Below are 19,010 nucleotides of genomic sequence, written 5' to 3' on the forward strand. Positions count from 1 at the left end.
GACCGAATCGCTGGAAGGGAAATGCATTGTGCTGCTGCTGCAGCGCCAGAGACGCTGTCGCTGCCGTCACATAATATAATACATAATTATAAAAAAATTAAAATAACAGGTAGGTAGGTATATGAGAACCGTGTACATCAAACGCATTGATGTACCCACATATACAATTTAATCGACGACCGACACCCATAGATATAATATGCAGGCCATAATGAGGTGTGTGTATGTGTGTGTGGGTCCACACTATAATATTACCTATATACTTAACCTGTTGAGACATTTCTGAAGGAAATTTCAATTTTTTTTTAATACTCAAAATGTTTGCGAGTTATAAACCCTATCTAAAAATTTTAAATGGTGAATACCATTTTATTTCTTTCAACGAATTTTCTCAATACAAGTGACCCAAAACCTTTTTGTCAAATGTTCTTCAATATAAATTACATTATAAGCAACTGTACTGTCAATGTTTTGATGATTGCTGGTCATAAATTTGATTTTAATTGCTTTTACCAGTCTTTAAATATTCGTAAAAATATAATTAGTTTTATCACGTTTATATAATACCCTATACCCAATGTAACATATATTAGTATCTTCTCTTACTATATATGTTTCTATTATGTATATTATTTTATTGACTATTGTAATGTGTATACTGTTTACTATTTTATATAATATTATATAGATACTAGTGATACTACTACTATAGCACTTAGATATTAAAATTGTATGAGGACTTATTATACGTTTATTATTATATTAAATAAATGGTACTTATCGGTTATCGCGACTACCTAACCAAATAACTGTTCGGTATTTTACAAGAAACTACGGAATGTTTTTTAGTTGAAGATAGCACTACGTATACACTTATACATGCAATAAAATACAATATAAACCAAGGTACAACTATTTATCGGAATTGCTGGCGTGGTTATAAAACAGATGAACTACGCAGAATGCTAGTTTTAATAAATTAACCGTTGGCCACACTTACAATTTTGTCGATCCCCAAACTGATGCGCGCACACAGAATTTCGTAAAGTTGCAATGTGGATTCCTCAAATGGTACAACAAAAGAAGTACGGCTCGTTAACATATATTATAAAGACAGTTATTTAAAATAATGGAATAAACAAATGAATATAAAATATATTGAGTGTTTTTCATCGTTCACAAAATAATTTTATTCAATATAAAAAATAAAATATTTTTTTAAACACAATTCATCGTAGATACTAGTAAGATGCAAGATTCTATTCATTTTTAAGGCCAAGCGATTTAAAAATCTATGCATAATATTGTATTTTAAATACCCCATGTACCTTTATAACACGACACTACTGATAGAAATTATTTTTTTTTATTTTAATGAAAATTTACAATCTATACAAGCAGTGATAGCTCTAGAGTTTAATTTTGAGGAGGACCATAAACATCACATATTTTTTTTTAAATATTTTATGATAAATTTATTCAAATGCTTAAAAATCAGTGCCAAATATAACCTCCATTACCTATAGTCATTAGTACAACATAATACAACAAAGTACACAAGTCAATAAGATAAAAATTTATAAAACAAGAACCAACTACAAATTATAATTTATAATTCAATATCTAATTTTCGATTTTTGTTTTGGTCGTCAGTCGTCCCTTCGCGTAAAATTGGCAATCGATATTTGATGTGACAAAATGATGCGCTATGCACAGCTTGAAAACAAACGATATTCTCTGAACGTATGAACACGACAGTCATCAAACGTCAAACATATTAGTATATTACCGATAAAAAATCAACCAAATTAGAATTATAAATACTAAATAGAAAACTCAAGAGTCACTAATGAAAAATCAAATTACAACTACGAGTCTACGAACTGGCGTAGTACTACGCGAAAATATAAGATAAAGACTATACCTAACGAGAATTTACAATTTAAACGATATTTATTACTTAGTACCTATACTAATATTTTTTTATTTATTTATTCTTCAAGAAGATAATGGGTAATATTGAACTTGAACATGTTTGTGTGGGGGACCATGAGTTCACAATTTAAATAAATTTAATAATTGCTATAAAATTAAAAGATTACAATTATATTAAGTAATAATACACTTAATATTATATTATATACTGTAATAATAAAAACGTATATTATATTATTAAATTCACTGTGTTTTTTTTTTGATTTTAGGGGAAACATGCCCCCCCCCAGATCCGCTGCTGTATACAAGGTACCTACAATAAGCAAATTAGTGATAGTACGAAGCAGTGAAAAATAAAACATTAAGTAGAAGTTTCACATTAAAATTCCTGAACCTAAGTTAAGAAATTATGTATATATATATTAGATAATTATTAAAAAAAACTCGCAATATAATTTTTAGTTTAAACCTGCTAAAGAGCTAAATATATGTAAGTACATAAAATATTTATAGAACAAAACTTTATATGTAGCAAAAAACCCGAAGGTAAAAGATTATCACAAATCAATGCACGCCACCGCACTCATCAATGATGCTCATTGCTATTATTATCAATTCTTACTTTTTCATAAAACTATTTACCAAATCTATACGGATGAAAAAATATAAAACTATTATTAACAAAGTAGAACTAATTTTTTCCAAGAACAACACGTATATTGTATAATAGAACATATAGCTACCTATATCATATTATATTATGATAAATTGATAAATAATACATTATTGTTAATAACTTATAATAAATACCGACACAATGGCCATTGCCACATAGCTATCATAGAACACTGTGAATGGATCCATAATATAAACTAAAATTTCACCCAGTGTTTTAAAAATAATATTTTAACAGAGAAAATAATAATATGTAGTTTGTGCGTCATTTCAAAAAGTTTTAAGTTCTTATATAAGATTATTATTTTTGAATTATATCAAAATAACTAAAACTGTATTTTTTAATTAAATTAATCTAATTTTCATCATGATTTTAATTTAACCTTTCATTCAATTTTAAAGCCTTATAGCTATATAAAATTTTAAAAAATTGTGTATTTTTAACAACGAGTTATTCGTAATTTTGATGAATTTTGTCAAAGTTTGAACTTCAAGCACTTACATAAAAAAAATTGGGTTTCAATTATTTTCGATATTTTAGAACTAATTTTTAACTAGAAGAACACTAATCAGGAACTATCTCGTATTCAAGATTTTTGACTAACAAAAAAATTAAACATTTAGCAAGATCATTTGGGTTGGCCACCCCAAGCTTGTATATACTATACATGTTTTTGACATATTGTTATATCGTAATCCTATTATACATGCAAATAAGAAACTGATTTAAATGCAATTGCATTATTTTCTGAATGTCCGAAAACAATGCTTTCCAAGCACAAAGTTCATTTCATACATGTCATCAAGAAATTTAAAAATGTAACTTTAATTTTGCATTTTTTAACATTTTTGGTGCTGATTTTTTTATGTTTTTAAGTCATTTTTATATAGGAATTAATAAAGTTCGATAAAAATTAAGCAGCACTTGATTATAAAATGCTATAATTATGAAACACAAGATAAAAATATAATGAATGCATCTATCTAAATTGTATATTCATTTTCAAAATAAAATGAAGATGGGTGAACTAGAAGATGATGACAATTATGCAAATATAATTAATACCTAAGAATAAAAATTTGTATAATTAAACAAATTTTTTCAATGTTAAAAATAATTTTAAGAGCATTTTTTAAAAAAAAATCTGTTATTAGTATGAAATTGTATTTTTTTTAAGGCATTTTTCTATTTTAGAGAATTTAAATTTGTTCCCTACAGCATATAACGTAAATTGCAAATTTCGAGTTAAAAGATAATTTTACCTAAGCATATATCAAAAATTATAATAAATGCGTCTCTTTACTCCTTAGTCCGTAGTTTGGGTAAAAGTACACAGCTAATGGTTAAAAGGGTGCACGATTTTACGAATATAAAAACTATAACTAATAACTTGAAAATTGGTTATAATTTTATTCATTATTTATGAATAAAATATGTAAAACAAATAAAATTAAAACAACAAATTAATAACCAAAATCAGTCTTTCTGCGCACTCCCCAGTGATACCATAATAAGCGAACCAGTTTTGATAGCATAGTGACGTGGGGGGTTGCGCAGAATCGGCGCGTTCTCTCGCTGGACAGACTAAGTATAGTATTTATTACAACTTCCATACTACTCAAATATTACATCAAATGAATGAAATTAATACTTAATCTTATGTTGACGTCAAAACTTCATCAACTTCCGAAGAAAATGTTTTATCATATTCGGCTATGATCATAGGCGTCTCCACGGAGGGTGCACTGGGTGCAGGGTATGCACCATGAGCTAAGAAACATTTTTCAAAAAGAGGGCTAAAGACTCTTATCCCCCCGGGCACGCACCAAGTTGCGTCCTTTACGTCAAAGGTCTAGACACGTCTATATGGCTATGATAGCAAAATCATAATAACTAAATAATAACTTGACCAAATGGCAAATATTAAATTATTTAATTACATATTTTGCCTCATGCACCACGAATGGATCATCGCAGGAAATCATTTTTTATAATCCATGATGTCAACAATGTCCACCAGAATGAATCACATCTAGTCTGATTGGAATCCTTATCATCTTCTGATATTGTACCCCAGGTTACTCTATACAAGACTCAAATACAAATAGGTACAGTAATAATATAGGATAGAACTAAGAGTGCAGTTATATCCTTATATGTGCCTACAGTGTACACCCCTAACTCCTAAGCTCAATATGTATGTCCTATGTCTGATTATATCACATAACGATGTGTATTCTTATATTGTATGAGTGTTTTTAATAACCATTATGGTATTTCTTATTTACAAATAAATCATTTTGTCATTAAAGTCATAAGACATTATTTTTTTTATTAAAATACTAAAATGAATACTTTAAACAGGTTATAACCTAACTATTATACATAAACTATACATTAATATATAACTATTATATGAACTGCTTACAAGTGATGTACCTACCGTAATTTAACTATGTTCAATCGCTACCTAACATATTTTAGAATTTTTAGATGTATGTGATTCAATAATAAAAATAATAAAAATTTTGGATACCTACCTATATAGGGCTATAGATATACTTTTCCACTCCCCGTGTTTTAATAACTAGGTAATTAAAAGTTAAAATATCAAATATATAATAACAAACACAACATAATTATAAAACGATGACGATTGCATAAATTATATATACCTAGTATAAAGTACAAGTTATTAATTCTTTCGTATTTTTCTTTAAGTATAGTTATAAATGTATAATTAATATCAATTAAACATATTTATGCAACGATTCGATAACTATGAGTAAATCAATATAAATATAATATTCCGTGTTTGGTGATATACCTAGGTATATAAAAAAGTAACAATTAATAACTAATAATACTTTACTTATGATTTACACACAATAAACATAATATTTATGTAACATTTATTTATTGAATTTAAAATTAAAATAAACAATACAGTAGGTAGTAACTAGTACCTAGGTAATAAATAATAATATAATGCAATCATAATATACGCAACAAATCAATAATTATTATATACCTATAGTTTAATAAATTTTATCTAATATTGAAAACATATAAGGTATTAGCCAGGTACATGATGTTTTATTATAAAATCAAACTGATCTATAAATTACAACAAATTAAGATATATTGGCTATAATGAATGTCCGCGATTATAGCAATAAACTCTATTTTTTAACCTATTTTTGTACTTATGTATTTAAAGCTGAAACAACGGACGTGGCTTCTTTAGTAGGTACTTGCTACTTTTAAACTTTTGATATACTGTATTAGTTTACTATTACCCTATATTAGACTATAATAGTAAACTATAGACGATAGCGCCGTTTAATATAGTTTGGTTAGTAGTTAGTACATTAGGGGATAGCATAGGCGTAACTAGGGGGGCTTAGGTGGGCTTCAGCCTCCTCAGAATTTTTGGGTAAATGTATGTACATATAAACATATTAGTGTTAACTTTATTTTTGCCTACAATATAACATAATATAATGTTTCATTTAAATGAATAATCATTTCAATCAGTTGTACGCACCAGTAGAAATAATAAATAATTATCAAATTAAAAAAAATTTGTTATAAATTGTTTTAGGAATTTAGCCCCCCTAACTTAATACAACTAAATACGCCTAAGGAGGACAGTGTAATTTGTGTACAATTGATGATACTGAATAATGTATAATGCATGTACCTATTTAATTTAAAAACTGAGAACTCGTTCTATTCTAGATAGGTATTAAGTATACCTTGTACCTATAATCATTGATTATAAATGCTAGTATTTATAATCAATGCTATAATGAATGTTTTAAATTTAAATTTAATGATATAATATTATTACGAAAAATAATTTTAAGCTATTAGACTTAGTAAGTCTAATTTATTTGTAAATTTTTCTATAAAGAGTACTCAATAATTGTTGTCAAAAACAAATCTCAGTACTTACTTTCAAAAATGCATTGCGTATAATAAATAATAATCATAAATTCATAAAGCTTAAGCTGTATAAGTTTAAAGTTCCTGCAAATACATTTTTTTATATTACAATTAAATAATAAATTATACGTTTATTAGTCAGGCTTTTATTGTAACTAAATATCCAATTTTGAGGACATTTTAACTTGAAACAACTATAAAAAAAATTTGTATATATTATGTTTATTATTTTTGATATTTTTGGGTTTATATAAAAAAATCTCATGAAAAACTTTTTATAAGATTTTCAATCTTTATAGTTTTTAAAATGTAGAAATTAATGAATTTTTACTAAAAAAATAATTTACAATTTTCCGTAATTTTTATCAACGTTTAAACACTTATAGTGTAAATAGTAGTGCAATATATAAAATTTCTATAAGTCACATTTATTAAATTACATTTAAATGTCAAACATTTTCTAAATAGAAATGTGTTACATGAGATATGAAAATGTCGTCAGCATTTGAAATTCAATCACTCATAAAAAATACACGCCACTAAACTTTTTTTTTAATAACTTCCGGTATACAAAGTTACAAAAAATCATTTATTGAATTTTCAAGCTTCAGATGTTAAAATTAAAAAATATCTGAAAGTTTTAAGTTTTAACTACAAAAAATGATTAACCTATTTTTGTGATTTGACAAATTTAGCAAAAATACAAAATTTAAACGCTTGTAAAAAAAAAATTGTGAATACTCGTGTATTTTCGATGTTCAATAATTTACATAATATTCACTTAAAGTAAGTTACGCTAAACCTTGTATCTATAACATTTTCATATTTCTCTTATTAAAAAAGAAAAATGTTTTCATACATATCCAAATACATCATTCATATACAAAAATATAATATAATATAAGTATTATAATAGAGCTACAATATTTAAAAAATTATAACAAATATATAAAATACCTACCTATGTTAACTGTTAACATGAATATTACAAGTCACTACCCTATTTATTTTTGAATTCCTATTATAAGAAAAACTGGTTTTGCAAAAAATTCCAGATTTCCTTATTTGATTGTTTTTGTTTTTCCTGATTATTTTGAACTTTTAGAAGTTTACCCAAAAGTACAAGTTAGATTCAATTTGTTATTAATTATCATAAACCAGCTATAAAGTTTAGAATCATACATCATTTTTTCTAATAAGTACTTCATTTTAAAATCTATGTATCCTAATCCAATCTAAACCTAAACTATACGTCTATACATAGCTCTTTTCAGAATCTAAGACATAAAAGTTGTATGTGTGTTGTATTTCAAAATTAAAAATAATTTAGTATATAATAGTAGATATGATATAAAGTACTATGAGCTAGGTATGATAAATAAGTAGATATATCTAAATATACAATGTATCAGTACCTTTTTTTTTTCATGTTTGAAACTGACGGCGCCGTAGGAAGTGCTTTCGCATTACTTCCACGGCGCCGCCATCGTTTATTGGAAATCAATAAGATATAAGTTATGATGGTGGCAGTCGGGAAAGTCCCCGCGACATGCCTCTTTAATGCATCAGTACCTATAATCTATATGGCTATATAGTACATGGTTTATGCTATTTATTTAAGATTTATTGATGAATGAAATTTAGGCAGAAAAATAATATCTTACCTCTACCTCCAAAATATGCAAATAAGAGTTTAATCAATTTTTACATTGTAGGTAAATTCCATTAGATATAAATATATAAACTGGGATAATGTTTTAGACAGATACATATTACATAAAATCATTAAAAAATTAAAGTAAATATGACTTTATGCTATATATATACTATATCTAAAATTAATACAAATTTGTTTAATTAATTCGGATTTCGAATTTCTATGTATTGAAAAATAATGCATTTAATCTAATAATTCCATTATTTGATACTTTTAGTAGATATATATTAATATATTGCATAGTACCTATATAAAAATTACCGTTTTGATATAATGTGATTAGTTAATAGTTGACTTATGAACCAGAATAAGAAAAAGAAAACAAATATTACTATATTAATTGTTTGTGTATAAATATTGAGTAGCCTTTTGTCAACAATAAAATATAAAATTACAATTTTAACAACTTACTAACAATAGAAAAATAAAATAAAATAATTGTTAAACAGTTTTTTACTTTATTTTATACTTTTTTAATAAAATTTTAAACAGAAAAAATGTATTAAATAATTAAAAAATTCAAATAAAACAAAATACGTAGAATTTAAAACAATTTAAAATTAATCATAAAAATAATAACAAACAATGTAATGATGTTCTAAGCTGTTTTTTAGAACCTAAGTCGTACTCTGTAGACAGGTAATTGTTTATTTACAAAATATACACCACAGAAGTTGTTAGACACAAAAAATTTTGCTTATTGGCACAATAATAATAATGAAGGAATGACAAAAATGGTAGGAACTTATTAATTACCTCTAAAAAATATCATTATTATTTAAGCTAAATTAATTTGTTTATGTTCCACTGTGTCCGAATTATCTAATTTATGCAATAAACACATCAGATCATCTACCCACTTGGGTTGTGCATTAATGTCAGAGTTTACACATACTAATTGATTTTTGACAACTTCATTATTTCTCATTGTACTACTTTCTGCAGTTGACAAACTTTGTGGACAGTAGGAATTTGAATTATAAACTCTAGGTACAGTTTTAGTACACTTAGAACTCAATTGATCTAATAAACTTTCAAACTCTGTAATTTTAGTACTTTCATTATATTTAAATCTTTTAGAGCAGGGTGGTGGACTTTTAAGTCGCTTGGCAATTGTTATTGAACCTAATTCATTATCTTTTTCAATATTATCATTCTCAAGATTATTTTCATTTTCTTTATGCTGTTGAGATGTGTTCAAGAAACTTTGTACAAGATGATCAGGAATCGGAGTATTTATTTCATTTTTTGTGTATTCCAAAGCAAGTATACCAGCTTCTAAAAATTATAAAAATATACTTTATACTTAGTTACTATTATTTTTATTTATAATACTAAATTATATATTATACCAGTCAACTGAATAACTTTTCCGCTACTTAAAATAGATGATACAAAAGAAGTTTCATCTACTGGTTCAATAGATTTTTCCAGTAATTTTAAAACTGAATTATCACCATCTAAAGTACACAATTAATTTAATGAAAAAAAAAATAATAATTATAAATTGTATTTAAACTTACGTTTTAATTTTGAAATATCTAAATAAAATGATTCATCTCCATTATTAGATGCCAAATTAGGACCTAATATTGTTTCACAATTGTTACTTTGTTGATCAACAGTCTTCTCAAATATTTTTGAATTTGAATTTGATTTGGGTTTCTCATCTGTCAAAAAATTTACCATTTAAAATCTATTAAATAAATTTACAATATTATTATTGTTTTTTTAAAAAACTAGTGTTTTATGTTATCTACAATCTTCCACCCAGCAATATGTAGTTGTTGTCTATCGCCTGGGAATTTTTACACAAAAGAAGTTTTATTTTTTCATGTGTTCAGAGAATAACAAAAACTGAGTAAGTGCCAAACCACTCTTCTATCAACTACTATATAATAAGTTGGTAGCCCCATGTATTTTATGCTATATTTGACTTAAACACATCTTCGTATAGATTATATATATTGAATATTAGTCCTGTTTTGGGATCAATGAATGAAGCTTCAAACTGTTGATTTATAGTTTCAATCCATGGTCACTTAAGTTACTATAGACCCTCCATTAATCTGAGTAAACTATGATTCTAAATTCTACTTCATGTTTAATAATGGAGTGTATTATTGATGTTTATAATTATATAGTTATACCAGCAATGTCAGTCTCCATACATCATAGATATCATCCCTCTAAATGTAAATAACTTACAAGTTAATGCATGTGACCTGAATTTTGTTTTTCTATTAATGGTACGGCTAACTAAGTTGAGCCAAACGCAGAGTATATATTAGGTATATTTAAGTGTATATTATAATAGTAATAGTGTATCATTGTTATTCATTTAAAGGTTACAACTAAATGCTGATTTATAATGTACAGAACTTAACACACAATATTCTAAAACCAATGCATTAAGTGCTTTATTTAGAATCTAAAAGTTGAAATAAATATTTTCTTTAAACAAAAAGTTTAAAATTAAAAATATGCATAAATAAAGAATACAATTATTAAAAGATGACTTAATAATTTTTCAATTTTTCAATTTTATCTTAAGAATGCAACAAATATCATTAAACTAGCAATTTTCTCTTTTTTTTTTATTTCTATTGGAATTGAATTACTTACAACATTATATTATGAACAATGAATATATTTATAGGATTAGTATACCAAAAACTTACTAGTTATTTTAAATTGTGATGGACTTGATGATTTTGAGATAGTTTTCATTTCTGTTCCAATATTATTATTAATCTGTGGAGTTGTCTGCAAACATTGGTCCTTATTTTTAATTTTGATAAACTGAAAAATAGAATAATTAAATAAAAATAGTTTAATGTTGTATAATTAATCAAATTTGATAATGAAACAAGTTTATTAATAAAAATAATAAGAATAATAAGAAAAAGAAACTACAATTTAAAAATTACATTGTCTATTAACTGAAAAATGTCTGGACATGTTGTTTTGGCAAGTTGTAAGGGAGTTTTACCAAATTTGTTTACAGAAGTAAAATCAGCTCCCATATCTAATAACTTCTTAACACCTTTGATACATTTGCTTGTAACACACCAGTGTAATGGACTATTGCGAAAAATCTGAAAAATAAAACATTATAACAATGAATATTTAGAAAAATATAACATTCAAATATTTTTTTAGATACATAAAAAAGACTTCCATACTAAATAGTATACTTTAGTACCATTTACAATAAAATGTATATTTAAATTTATTTATTTTACATTAATTTTGAATGGTTTTTATTTTGTGATTTTACTCCAGAATAAGAAATATTTAGTAAATATTAAATAAGCAATCATCATAGCTAAATTTAAAAAGCATGAAAATTATTATTGATTTTGTTATAATATATTTGAATTTAATCCAGTTCATATAAAATTTAATAGTTAATATTTATAGCTCTTGTGATTTTAAGGTGTTTAAAATATAATAAATATACTTTTAAATAGGTATCCATATTTTTTCAAGGCAAAAAAACATTAAAAAAAAATTATACCTTATCTGTAGAATTTATATCACAGTGAAAACTGTTCAATAAAACTTCAATGCATTCATATGCACCTTGGGCGGCTGCAATATTTAAAGCAGTACGTCCAATTTTATTCTGAAAGTTACTTTTATACGTTTTTACAGTCTTTAGTAAGTATTCCAATACTTTTGGTTGATTATTCATAGCAGCTAGGTGTAAAGCATTATTTCCATACTTGAATTATAAAAAACACAAATATTTAATAATTTAAATTTGAGTTTTAAACTTGAAATAAACATTATTTACCTTATCAAGGCTGAACGGTGATACATTGTGAAACAAGTTAATTTTAATTGTATTCAAATCTCCGTTTATGCATGAATGAAAAAATACCTCTTTGTCTGACAACTTCTCCGTATTCATTATGAAAAACTTTTTCTAAATTTCATTAGTTTAAAATTGACAAATGGTGAAACAAAAATTTTCCTAACTTATAAATAATGCATAAAATACATATGAATTGATGTTACATTTGTTTTAAAAAAAATTTGAATAAGTATCTAGAAAATTAATCAAGCAACTAACAGTTTTTTATCAGACCAGATGGTGATTTTATAACTCGATAAATAAAATATTTTTAAGTTTTTATAAATTATTTTGGTATAGATCACGATTATTGATAAATCAAAATCTTCTCATTTCTGGTCATGTCCATTGAGACGTTTATCTCCACACATAATAGCGGTTTCTCGTCAAAAATATGCATCATGATTAGATTGAAGATATTGCTGAACAAGAGATGATAGATACACAAAAATATTTCTCATTCTCTGAAACAAAATTTAAGATAGTTTTAGTTATGTATAAAAAAAGGATACCTAATTATTATTTCAGAAAATTGTGATCTAAAGTATATTATGTCTTAACCCTTAGAAAGAACCACAAATATATATTTACAGGGTTAATCACTAAGCATATTCATTTCAATATTTTCTTTTATCATGATTCAACTCTATCCTTAATCCACTAGGTAATACTACTCAAAAATAACCAAATATAAAAATTAATATTCAGGATCAAATATACAATTATTGTTTTTTATACTAAATAATTATCAATATATCTTAGGTACTATATACTTTATCTTGATTAATTTAAATTAATTAAGTAGCTTAAATACTCTAATAACATTACTTTTAAAATTAATCGTCAAAATTAGCAGCTTCAGCTACAACTACGCTACTAGCTGAGCTAGCAGTCATATTTTCAGTGTTCAGTTTAATAAATAAAAAAAAGTACTTCTAGATTGCCAAACAAATAAATAACCATAAATATTTATTTTTTTTAAAGGTAAACACCAATACACTATAGACAAGTGTCAAGCATACTAAATAACAAATTACTAAAATTACCAAAATAATTCGTTAATTCTTACATAGATCTTATGCACATTTGCACTTGCACTTTTTAGTATTTGCAAATGCAGCAGTTGCCGGTTTTCAGTTTTGTACTGTTTAACTTCCACGGGTTACAGAAAATGGATAAGCGTTATCATCATATCACAGAATAGCTCTGTAATCATATCGCGTATCAACCCATTTGATAAGATCCACTACCAATAAATCAGCGAGAGCAGCTAGACTGCCAAGTTCAAAACAAATTTATGAACTAAAAAAATTTAATCCTAATATCTTTAATTGATTTATTAATTTATCTATTGAAGTGTGAAATAATTAGTTTAATATAAATTTGAAAAACTAGTCATAACTATGAGTAAACTAAACAAATTCATAAGGTAAGACTGTAAATCACTAGTTTATAAAAGTTTTAATTTCTGCTAACTAATACGCCATTTAATGACCTTAAAAACCATTTAAAATTATACTAAATAGCCTTGACATTGATTTTTATAACTTTGTATGTCATATATTTTTTAAATTTTAGTTACACTATAAGAGGAGCATTATTTGGAGCAACAATATTTGGTTCACAAGAATTAGGTATATGGAAAGATGGCGAGACATCACGTGAGGTAGCAAAAATCATCATTGCAATTTTAACTCCTATAGCCAAGAAAGCAGAGTCAGAAATGCCACAACAAGTAAATTATTATTGCCAGTATAAAAATTCTGAAAACCCACTTATAAAACTTATATTTTCAAGGTAAAACTATTGCCATCTGTAGAAAATTTAAAATCCACATCTACAGCATGTTGGAACAAAGGTGTGTACAATGCTGGCGAGTTTGTTATCGATGTACCTAACAAATGTGTCTGTGCAGCAAATAAAGCATATCAATTGGTTGAAATACAAGTGAATAAATCTAAAGAAAATTAATAATGATCTATTATCATATTGAGTAAATAAAATTATGTACCATGTTAATATTTAATAGAAATTTGTTCTGTAATTATTTATAATAATTTGTTTTTGAAAAACATTGAGTAGATAATTTGTCATGCTATTTACACCATCAACCGTACTTAATTCATTTAATATAGCACAATTTAAATTATAAAACAATATTTATGTGTACTAAATATAAAATGTGCCTGTGTTATATTAATATAATTTAAATTTTTCACTACTTCTTCAATATCTATTAGTTATTTTGTTGAAAAATAGGCTTTTAGACTAGGGCAGGGGTCACTAACTGGCGGCACGTATACACTTATTTTATGGACCCTTATCTGCAGAGTAATTTTAAAATTTTTGTAGTATAAATAAATAAATGTAAATACTAATTTTAAAAAAAATGTATTTATTATCATGTGTAAATTACTAAAACTGTTAGGGACTGCGGTCAATATGATGTTTCAAAATGGACCTCCATAGAAATCAGTTAGTGACCCCAGGACTAGGGTATTGAACAAATAAGCAATGTATTATTTAATAAAAAAAAAGAAATGTATGTACTACTTCAGGTATTCGTATTAACTTTACAACTGATAAAACGTCATAGTGAAGATGTGAATGCAATTAATTGTATTTAAAATTATACACAATAACGATGTATAAGTATAAAATTTAAACAGTATAATTAAACAACTGTTTTATAAATAATTAACAAATTTCATGTAAATGAAAATGATTAAATAAAAAAATTTAGATGAATGATTAAAAGTATGATTAGTGAAAATTTTATGCATGCTTTGTTATTTTACAACATAAATGATTTTTAATATTATTTTTGCAATATTCAAAGAACTTGGGATGTTAATTTATCATTTTATTACCTTAACATTAAGAACTATTTCAACGTTTTTATTATGTTTCACACATTATACATATAAATATATATATATATGTGTGTGTGTAAAAATAAGATATAAAACTATAAAGATATTCTTTGCTTCTAGTTTTAAAAAAATAAACATGTACAATGACAATGTTTTATACGCTTTATTTAAAAACAGTCAAGTAAATTACAAATAGTTTTGGAGGACAATGTAAGTAAACAGGATTTTAAAGTTAGTTCTATAGATCATTAACAAATTTAATATTAAAATTAAAAATATATAAAATTTAGTCAATATTGATTTTGAGACTCTAAAGCTATATGATTTGTCATTCATAGAAGTTGATACACACTCCATAACAATTTTAATGAAAATTTCCTGATTTTCTGTTCATTACTTTTCAATGTAATTTAATGCCAAAACATGTTTGTACATAATTTCTATAAAAATGGAAGAACAATGTTTTTTAAGCATCCACTTCCATTTTTTCAACTTTCGTTTTAGATGGTTGATCGATATCCATAGAGCAGTTTTCACCAGCAGCATTATTAGCATTTTTTTGTGGCTTCTTCTTCTTCTTTTTCACGGGTTGCAAAATTCCTCTTTGATTTACAGATGTCTTAAGTAAATTCTAAACATATTTTAATATTCATTAAATAAGTTAAACTATTATATGAAAACATTTAAAAATGTATTAATATTATTAAAAGTTTTTTCACTAATTTTTGTTATTATTTTTTCATAGACAATTGATCCCAACCCCTCATTATTTACACTTTATCCAGTTGTAAAATGTATAAAAATAATAGTGAATTTTATGTAATAAGGAAAATTTAATTACATGCAAAAAATGTAAAAAAACACTACAATATACAATTGTTAATCATATCATTTTAAGAATTAGAAGAAATCTGAACAACTTCATAGTATAGATTGTTAAATTGTAAATATCAAATATTTTATCCTATATTTATTTTTAAATAAAATGTTGAATTTTCAATATCAATTTATTTAATATAAAGTATATGTGCATAATAATAAATAATAATAATGACAAAAATAATGACTCGCTTAATTGTATTAATATGTTTGTGTATAGAACATACCAATATTTCTGGATCTTTAATGGATAAAGTAGGCACATAAAGATCCTCTTCAAATGGTAATCCTGTGATCCGAGCAGGTCCAGTTGCTGTTACTAACACTGTAAACTTGTATTGCACAACAGTTTCACCTAAATTATAAATATTTGTTAAACAATAAATTTATACTTTAAATTAGTGGTCAACAAAAAAAATTATACCAGTTTTTTCAAAAAGAACTTGAAATGGTTCAATAAGTTTGTGATTTACACATTCCATCACACCCATTTTAGCTTTCTTTTCATCTTCAAAATTTCTCAAATTGAATGGCATTATACTATGTTTTTGAATAACTTCAGTATAGAAAATTCTATATATATATATAAAAAATAAAAGATATTACTAAGTAAAATTATTTTTTATTCAAAACTCAAAAATATTAATTACCTAGATGCCCTAAGCTTCAATGGGTATACTTCTTCGGTCTTTTTAAATACAGACACCTTAGCTGTTGTTTCACGGGCAGCTCCAGTTCCTGTACTAACAAGTACATCTAAAGCATAAACTTCATTGGCCTCAATAGTTGCTTTTTCGTGTTCTTTTCTATGCGATTCACTAGGATTCTGAATAATAGTTTTGGGACCATCTAATTTAAATTGTTGCAATTGATGGCTAAGCATACCTTCAACTGGCTTACAATCAAATTCTTTGCAAACTTTCATTACCATATCAGTTATTTGGTATGTCTATTAATAGATAAAAACATACATTCATAATTTACAACATTTCCATGAGAGCTATTATATTTATAAATTAATCATAACTAAAACAAACTGATACTTACATCATTTCCAGGCCTCATTAACCTTAATGCAGCTTGAGATGCATAATGAGCAGCTAAGAAACAATTAGCTTTTTTATCGGTGATTTTATTATCAGAATTTGCTCCCACAACAATAGTATGAGCAATCATAGAAATGAAACCATCTAAATGAACTCCTAAATCTCTGAAATTGTAAACTGTGCAAGTTATTTGAAATGATTTATTAAATGTCAATACATACATCTTTAAGACATCATCCTTTGCAATTATATGATCTGGTTCACTTGTAATAGGTGAAAAATGACAAATGCAACCATTTGCAGATATACAAACGGGAAAAGCAATACCTAAATAAAGATAAAAGTCAAGTCTAAATCAACATGAAAATATATCAAAATAGTTACCTTTTTTCATTTCCTTTTCTTTTTTGAATACTTTACTAGTCTCTTCTAATATTAAATTATCACCTGAAATACATACATCACGAACTGATGCACCTTCTACACATTTTTCAATTATTTCAACAAGAACACCTGTAAAATAAAAACGTTTTATATGCTAGTGGTAATATATTATATCACAAAACTATAAGTTTTTGTAGTGTAATATCGTTTAAAACAGGAAAAACTGCAACATCAATTTTTTATTAAAGCTAAGCTGGTCCATTGATTTTGTGGACACCAATTATTTTAGATTTCAATTTCTATACATAGAGAAGTGGACGCACGCCACATGCATTACTAGTGGCATACTGTATCAATAATTTGATTGCTAACAGTTATAATAATTCAACTTCGATCAACCAAAATGGAATTAGTCCGTGTGAACACTACCATTACTAGAAAAACAAATTCATAAAAGTACTTAAACAAGGGTGCAGTAACGAGATAGGGGTGGGGGACTCTTCGCCACGTATCACCGGTCATGTTTTTGTGAGATGTGCAAGGTTTTCCAAGGGACCGCCAAAGTGCGTGAAAACTAATGAAGACTTCCACGAAGGCAATGGCACTGTGCGAAGAAGCCAACTCCGCACGACCACACGACCGGGTACGCGCGAAGTTTTGTAGGTTAGGTCTAATGGCCAGAAATCGTGTAGGGCAGCAAGAAAAGTCAGGGACCGGTTTTCGGGGCCGAGTGTAAATTATTTCCTGAATGAGTGGATCGTTAATGCTTAATGGTGAATCCCAAATGAACCAACTTACGGTTGGCGATCTCCCCGGCTGTCTTGTACTTGGTCACCACCGCCTCATCGGCGATTGTCGCTTCAACCTCATCGTTATCCTTGTCCTTGTCAGCCATCGTCGTTCAAACGGACAAGACGACAAAATACGAAACGCTTTAATCTATGATCCCTCACAACCTCACTAATCAAAAATCGTACACCGCGAACGCACTTAATCAGAAACACACGTTTTTTTTCCAGAACGTCGTCGATGCACGATATAATGTGTATGGAACACGCACGACGCACCGAACTATATATTATTATGATTTTTGAGTTTTGTAGTAGATAAAAGTAGCGGGGTAAGGAGTGGAAGAGAAAAAATGCGGTAAACAACAGAACGGACCACTCTAATTCAGTTGCGACAACTTGATAAAATAAAAATCCCACTGATATGCTCAAATGGTGTTACCGTCCTAAACACAAGTTCATTCCGAATTTTTAACCGTTTCAGAATTTTGAATGTGTTACATCTTATATTTTTTATTTAACACCTCGAATTAAATTAAATTTATCGTAATTATGCAGAAATACAGAATCGTTATTATAATCTAAATATTTTTTTTTAAACTTTAAAAATTAAGTTTTCTACCTAGCTATTTGTGTAAAAAAAATGGCGGCAAGATTAATTAGCGTTAAGTATTTATTAAAGTTCAAATGTTTACAAAAACTGTATTTTTGAATACTTTCAAAGATCGATTATATCACAGACTACATAGTCTGTAATTATATCAAGTATTCGTGTCAATGATAATTTTTTTTATGCACGTATAATAATGAAACTAAAAGTATTTTAAATACAATTATGGTAATTAAGCAATCATATTTTAATTTTTAAAAGTTTTATTGTACCTATAAACACATTAGTAATCTAG

At 26.2% G+C, this 19,010-nt stretch overlaps 3 protein-coding genes across 5 annotated transcripts; 1 reads left to right on the forward strand and 2 right to left on the reverse strand.

Moving 5' to 3' along the window:
* Window positions 1-8,814: 8,814 nt before the first annotated feature.
* On the reverse strand, window positions 8,815-13,297 carry LOC113552329 (transient receptor potential cation channel subfamily A member 1). Of its 3 annotated transcripts, XM_026955171.1 has the most exons (9): window positions 13,205-13,297; window positions 12,355-12,599; window positions 12,076-12,207; window positions 11,797-12,003; window positions 11,207-11,374; window positions 10,958-11,078; window positions 9,800-9,946; window positions 9,629-9,736; window positions 8,815-9,554 (listed from the first exon to the last, which is right to left on the reverse strand). In XM_026955171.1, the coding sequence occupies exons 3-9, from the start codon at window positions 12,190-12,192 to the stop codon at window positions 9,055-9,057; spliced, it is 1,368 nt and encodes a 455-aa protein (XP_026810972.1). In that variant the 5' UTR covers window positions 12,193-12,207; window positions 12,355-12,599; window positions 13,205-13,297; the 3' UTR covers window positions 8,815-9,054. The 3 variants fall into 3 exon arrangements, with proteins under 3 accessions (XP_026810972.1, XP_026810974.1, XP_026810973.1); XM_026955173.1 differs by having other exon boundaries at window positions 12,076-12,599; window positions 13,182-13,277; XM_026955172.1 differs by lacking the exon at window positions 13,205-13,297 and adding an exon at window positions 12,964-13,155 and having other exon boundaries at window positions 12,076-12,599.
* Window positions 13,298-13,385: 88 nt separating this feature from the next.
* LOC113552330 lies at window positions 13,386-14,292 on the forward strand. Its single transcript, XM_026955174.1, has 3 exons — window positions 13,386-13,564; window positions 13,714-13,870; window positions 13,933-14,292. Exons 1-3 carry the CDS (start codon window positions 13,539-13,541, stop codon window positions 14,104-14,106), a joined length of 357 nt encoding a protein of 118 aa, XP_026810975.1. The 5' UTR covers window positions 13,386-13,538; the 3' UTR covers window positions 14,107-14,292.
* An 860-nt stretch (window positions 14,293-15,152) lies between these two features.
* Window positions 15,153-18,414, reverse strand: LOC113551495 (proliferation-associated protein 2G4). Its single transcript, XM_026953762.1, has 8 exons — window positions 18,116-18,414; window positions 17,318-17,446; window positions 17,155-17,260; window positions 16,935-17,097; window positions 16,538-16,836; window positions 16,312-16,460; window positions 16,115-16,242; window positions 15,153-15,639 (listed from the first exon to the last, which is right to left on the reverse strand). Exons 1-8 carry the CDS (start codon window positions 18,210-18,212, stop codon window positions 15,475-15,477), a joined length of 1,236 nt encoding a protein of 411 aa, XP_026809563.1. The 5' UTR covers window positions 18,213-18,414; the 3' UTR covers window positions 15,153-15,474.
* Window positions 18,415-19,010: the final 596 nt, after the last annotated feature.

This window comes from Rhopalosiphum maidis, chromosome 2 (assembly GCF_003676215.2).
Source record: "Rhopalosiphum maidis isolate BTI-1 chromosome 2, ASM367621v3, whole genome shotgun sequence".
NCBI lineage: Eukaryota > Metazoa > Arthropoda > Insecta > Hemiptera > Aphididae > Rhopalosiphum > Rhopalosiphum maidis.

What these genes read in the sequence shown, in the direction of transcription:
- LOC113552329 (XM_026955171.1), bottom strand. Translation starts at nt 12,192, where the DNA reads ATGAATACGGAGAAGTTGTCAGACAAAGAGGTATTTTTTCATTCATGC. An exon ending in ATATAAATTCTACAGATAAG is followed by an intron (nt 11,375 to 11,796) that starts GTATAATTTTTT and finishes TTTATTTTTCAG; the next exon opens with ATTTTTCGCAATAGTCCATT. An exon ending in AAAAGTTATTCAGTTGACTG is followed by an intron (nt 9,555 to 9,628) that starts GTATAATATATA and finishes TATAATTTTTAG; the next exon opens with AAGCTGGTATACTTGCTTTG.
- LOC113552330 (XM_026955174.1), top strand. Translation starts at nt 13,539, where the DNA reads ATGAGTAAACTAAACAAATTCATAAG. An exon ending in AAACTAAACAAATTCATAAG is followed by an intron (nt 13,565 to 13,713) that starts GTAAGACTGTAA and finishes TTTAAATTTTAG; the next exon opens with TTACACTATAAGAGGAGCAT. An exon ending in AGTCAGAAATGCCACAACAA is followed by an intron (nt 13,871 to 13,932) that starts GTAAATTATTAT and finishes TATATTTTCAAG; the next exon opens with GTAAAACTATTGCCATCTGT.
- LOC113551495 (XM_026953762.1), bottom strand. Translation starts at nt 18,212, where the DNA reads ATGGCTGACAAGGACAAGGATAACGATGAGGTTGAAGCGACAATCGCC. An exon ending in TAATGAGGCCTGGAAATGAT is followed by an intron (nt 16,837 to 16,934) that starts GTAAGTATCAGT and finishes ATCTATTAATAG; the next exon opens with ACATACCAAATAACTGATAT. An exon ending in TTAAAGATCCAGAAATATTG is followed by an intron (nt 15,640 to 16,114) that starts GTATGTTCTATA and finishes AAATATGTTTAG; the next exon opens with AATTTACTTAAGACATCTGT.